The sequence below is a fragment of the Nanorana parkeri genome, unplaced genomic scaffold (genome assembly GCF_000935625.1).
Source record: "Nanorana parkeri isolate BGI_ZX_2015 unplaced genomic scaffold, ASM93562v1 scaffold1223, whole genome shotgun sequence".
NCBI lineage: Eukaryota > Metazoa > Chordata > Amphibia > Anura > Dicroglossidae > Nanorana > Nanorana parkeri.
In genome coordinates, this window is record NW_017307491.1 from 516,842 (window position 1) to 522,456 (window position 5,615).

Genomic DNA, 5,615 nt, shown 5'->3' on the forward strand with positions numbered 1-5,615 from the left:
CCCCCCCGCGTTATCGTCGTCCTAAGGTACCCAACAAAATTACTAAGGTCTTCATCTGTAAAAAGACCATGTAGTTTCCATCAGGCTTATAAATGGGATATATGCCAGAAAGGTTTCTATCTAAACCTTTTTGGGTTTGTTCACACCAGACCCGTTGGCCTGTGTTGGGCAGCAAAATCCCAATGCAAAGATAAGGCTTTATATCCTATTATCTGCGTCCTATGTCCTGGTTTGAAAAAAGTAGTGCATGTTGCGTTTTTGCATAGCACTATATCACATTGAAACACACTGCTGTGCATAGAGCTAATAGGGTGTAAAGTTAAATAGAAATTTAGAAAAATGCAAGCACTGTTATGTATTGTAGCAATGCATCACAGAGCTCATGCACAACGCTCACTAGTGCGTAAAATGTCATAATTCCAAACAAAATGTAACTATATACGGTACCAGTGTTAATGTCTGCAAGTATTTATGTCAGTATATCTGTTTGTGATGGTTTCTTTGTATGCAATGTCAGTATATTTTTTTAGTGTTGGTTTGTGTGTGTTTTGTCAGGATTTCTGTAAATGATGTTGGTATGTGTTTTAATGTTTTTGTGTGTTTAACATCAGTATGTATGCATGTGTATATGTGTGCAGTGTCAGTGTGTGTTCCCCCCCACAGGTTTTAATTGTAAATATAGAGGTCCAACAGATCTGCACATTCACTCACACACAGAAATACACACACACACACAGACATACGCACACACACAGACATATGCACACACAGGAATACGCACACAGACAGAATACACAGACACACAGAAATACGCAAAGAGAAATGCGCACACAGAGAAATACACACAAAGAGAAATACACACACAGAAATATGCACACCCCCACACACAAAAATACACACACACACACACACACACTAATACGCCCCTCCCCCGCACACACATAAAATAAAAGAAAGAGCCCCCTCACCATTTTTTGTGGTCCAGTGTGGGATTAGTACAGCCTGCACCTTAAAGCTGGCCATACACTTTACAACCATCGCAAGACTTTTGTCTTGCGATGGTTGTAAGCTAATTAAAAGCTCATACGATCTGCCCATCTTGGACAGGCAGATCGTACTTGCGATCATCGCAAGCCCGCCCCGCTGAGGGGAGGGTTTCCGATGACTGCAATGCTGAGCGGGCAATGTGCGCTTGCGCACACCGGCCCGTTCGGCATTTGTCTTACGAGCACGCCACAAACCCGCCGAAAATCTTACGATTCTCAGCTGATTTTCCAACATGCTCGTAAGACAAAAGACGTGCAACCGTACAGTAGAAACGGTTGCACGCCTTCCATACACCTGCCGATTATCGTACGATCGCAGGGTTTCACGCGATTATCGTACAATAATCGGCAGGTGTATGGCCACCTTTACTTTCTTCCTTCTGGCACATGCTGCCTCTATTTCATTTGACACATTCCTTGGTGGTCCAGTGGTTGATTAGTATGGTTTGCACCTTTGGCTGGTGCAGACATTTCTAAAGGTGCCCATACACTGCACGATTCTCGTACGAGAATTGCGGGAAACGAGAATCGTGCAGTGTATGGAGGGCGTGCGACCGTTTCTAATGTACGGTCGAACGACTTTTGTATATCGAGCATGTTGGAAAACCAGCCGAGAATCGTACGGCTATATATTGTATTTATTCACATGTAGATTATTATTAGATTGCATGTGTAGTTATAAAATGCATTGCACGTTTATAATTCACTAGGGATGCTTTTGCACCTATACCGATACCTACACAGCCCGTCTGAGACCCCGTACACAGCCCTCCTGAGATCCCGTATAGTCCTCCTGAGACTCCGCACGGCTTCCCACCAGGATATTGAATATCCTGTCTCCCTCCTGGCTGTCTCTCATTGCTCTTTCTCCTGGCTGTCTCTCACTCTATCCCCTGGCTGTCGCTCCTGCCTCCCTCTCCTCTCGGTCTCTCCTCTTTCTCTCCTGTCTGTCTCTCCTCGCTCTCTCTCTCTCCTGTCTCTCTTTGCTCTCTCCTCTAGCTCTCTCTCCTGGCTGTCTCGCCTCATTCTCTTCTCTCTCCCCTTGCTGTCTCTCCCCGCTCTCTCCCCTGGCTGTCTCTCCTCGTTCTCTCTTGTTTATTCTAAAAAAAAGTTGCAGTGTGGTGCTAAGACTGTTCGGGATTCGCTTGAAGAAAAGGCAGCAACTCTTGCAGCACCATTCTGTTTACTATGCGTTCGGCATCACATAGTGTTGCCCCCACCTCTTCCGTATGCTGCTGTTAGGGCCGGGGGGGGGAGCAAGAAATTGTTTGCCCAGGGTCCAATCAGTATTAAAGACGGCCCTGAGTATATGTTATGCTTACTATTATTTCTTAGCAACAACTATTTCATGATAGTGTAATAGGGAGGAAAGTATGATTACAGAACACACGTGTTGTTGAACACTGGAAATTAAAATGCTTTGTTATAAAGGAATCATTGTGTATAGCATTTCTAAAAGGACGAGGACACTGAGCATGTGAGAAGATTAGTAACCTCTTGGTTTCACTTCACACCTTCATTATGCAAGTTCACACTTCCATTGTTAAAGAGCAAGGGTACAAGTTACACTGAATGTTTATAGATGCTTGGTTCCTATAGATCTGAGGTACTGTTAGAAGAAACAGACCAAACTGCATAAGCATTATATACAGAAAATATGTATATAGGAATTGATGAATGTGACTCAGTTGAGAGACACAGGCTGATGTGAATGATTTTTGTACACTGTATAGCGCTGCAGAACATGCCATTGCGATATAAATATGGTAAATAATATGGAAATATTACAAACTGTATACAACTTCTGAAATCAATGTTCTACATCACAAATCAGCAGTTCAAGTCACCAGTATTAAAGTGTATTTCTAGCCCCAATTTTTGTTTTCTTTAGTTTTGGATATATAGAGGAAGGGTAAAAACCCTGGGGAGATTTTCCTTCACTTCCTGTCTTGGAGATAAAACAAAGTAAGAGGAGTTAACATCTTACACCTTATGCACAATATGCCTATATTAAGGCCATGTTTTGTGTCTAAAGAGTCACAGGTGCAGCGTACACCAGCCTGCTCAAATCATTGACAGGCTGTGCACAATTATGTGTGGCTATATGTAAATCCGAACAGCTCCATGGGCACACGACCACATGCACACTCCCAAATGCCTATACCCATACGGCCCTGTATGTTCGTAGCCGCTTAGACGGTTATTACTAGAACATTTGTCTCCAGATTTCTCCTCACTTGTTACTCTCAGGACTATTTAGGAGTTCCTTTTACTTCTGTCGGTGACAATAGACACCAGGACAAATAAAGGGGTGAATCTCCCCAATGGGAACAGTGCAATAAAATATTGGTAGAGGATCTTACCTTTTCCTACTCTATCCAAAAAGAAAAAGTTACCTTTGCATACACTTTAAGACTGGATTTACATGGACACTGGATCCACAAGAGGCATCCATCATCAGTGGTGTTAAGGTAGCATTTGTGTCAAATCACTCTCTTGGCAAGAAAGGGCAGATCGCTATTTGCCAAATGTTTCAGAACATTTTTTTGCAACGTCTTAAAACACTACCTTCCAACAGCTTACATGTGAACTGAACTGATTAACTACTTTGGCCCTGTTGTTTAGGAGGCCCTTGCTAAAAGTAAGAACCCACTCACCAAGCTCTTCCTTTAGCGAACCATGCAAATCCAAAATAAATCCCCACGAACAAATTTTTAAACGAAGTGTAAATATATCTTTAGATGAAAGAGAGATAGAAATCACTGAATTGTATAAAACTAAACATCTAGCCCAGTAAAATTTGCTATTTTAGTCAGTGTATTAGGTTGCTATGTTCACTGGCTGCCTACTGGACCACACTGAATACAGGACACCTTGTCCATGCATTCCCTTCACCTTTTCTGTCATGTCATCCACATTGTCACATACTGAGCTAACAAGTAGACATGTAACCCCACAAAAATTTTTTTGATTTTGGATCAATTTCAGATTTTTATTTTCTTTGTTTTTCGGATCTGAAATTTGACTCTTAATTATTTGGAATTCGGATCTGTCTGAATTTTCATTTTGGAACAAAGTCACATGACCGTTCCTGTAATGCAACCCCCAACAGTCCCAAAAAAACATCTGACTGACTAGAGAACAGTCACATGTCCAATTTAGTTTTGTTTTGAACGAAATTTGAATGGATCTGAATTTTCGTTAACAGGAACATTCAGATTTGTTTGCATTTGGATTCGTTCAAATTAAGAAATTTGGATGCATTTGAATGTCCAAATTTTACGAAATTCGTACCAAAATCCATTGGGAACTAAATTAAATTTACATGTCTACTAACAAGTGGTGTAGGCGTAAAATCCTACATCATGTCTGCAATATATATGCATACGTGGACAATCTGCCACTTCAAACATCCTGTCTAAATGAATTCCATGAATGCTTGGTTCTCCTACTTTTAATATGTTTTTTTTTACCAGCTAAGCTGCATGTTTATCATGATTTCCACAAATGACAAGCTTGCTATAATTTTCACTATTGTTAGCTAGTAAAAACATTACACTAAGGGTTTGTATATATAGGCATTTGTTAACTATAAGTGTTTTCCCTTAACCCTTTCGCTGCCAAGCCCTCCGGAACATTTTTCAAATCAAGCAGTGCCAGCAGGGGGGGGGCGCCCGGTATTTTTTAAAATAGCGGTCATCAGCGGCTTGTGAGCCGCTGATGACAGCTATAAATTTAAAGGGGACAGTCTGCTGAACAGTTCTACTATAAGCTGATGGTCGCTAAAGCGACCATCAGCTTATAGTAGAACTGTGAATGCCAGGTCCGTACGGCGTACTGAGCTGGCCAGCTGGAAGCACTTTTGTAGCTCCGTACGACGTACGTCCTTGGCAGCGAAAGGGTTAAAGCAATCCCAATGTCCTTACCCCCTTTTTTCTTTGCGAAACCGAAGACAGCTTTTCTTCAAACTGGTACTCTAGCTCACATCCGTTATAATGTCCTGGTAAGACAAAAACGTTATAAACATACCATCCTGGTACACATCCTCAATTGGATATTCCATAAAGAGGATAAGCTCTGGGTATCCCAGAAGAATCCCTATTAGGCCTCCTTCCGACATCACTCTATGGATACACCTTAGTTCCAGGCCACAGCTTTGTTCTCTTCCATACTGTGTAGATTCCTTGTTGAAAATATGAGAACAATGTAATCTCTCATTTCATTTTGGTCTTCTGACCTGTTTTGCAAAACCCAATATTCCTCCCTGTTCTGACCCCTACGCAATTACCTTATCTGGTGTCGAGGTACCCTATCCCCAGCTAAAGATGCTTTCCATGACAATCAACTGAACATATTTTCTATTTTTACCTTTGATCTACCTCCTGCCCTCCGGGATGGCTACAATATTTGCAAAAACAAGAAAAACAAGCCCTCTCACCCTTTTTACAACTTTATGCCCTTCTTCTGTCTCATGCTCTCCCTCAGATAACTTGGAATTAAAAAAGGGACCTTAAAGCCCCATTCACACTGAGCGATTTATCGCACGATTTTTGCAGCGATATCGCTCTA

The 5,615-nt window shown here is 41.7% G+C and overlaps 1 protein-coding gene across 1 annotated transcript in view; it reads right to left on the minus strand.

Annotated features, from left to right (window-relative positions):
* The window catches only part of LOC108797081 (polycystic kidney disease protein 1-like 1), a 45,305-nt gene extending 40,139 nt beyond the window's left edge, over positions 1–5,166 (minus strand). Inside the window, exon 1 of the mRNA XM_018568647.1 lies at positions 5,076–5,166. Coding sequence (XP_018424149.1) covers positions 5,076–5,166 — 91 coding nt within the window. The remainder of the gene's footprint in view (positions 1–5,075) is intronic.
* Positions 5,167–5,615: the final 449 nt, after the last annotated feature.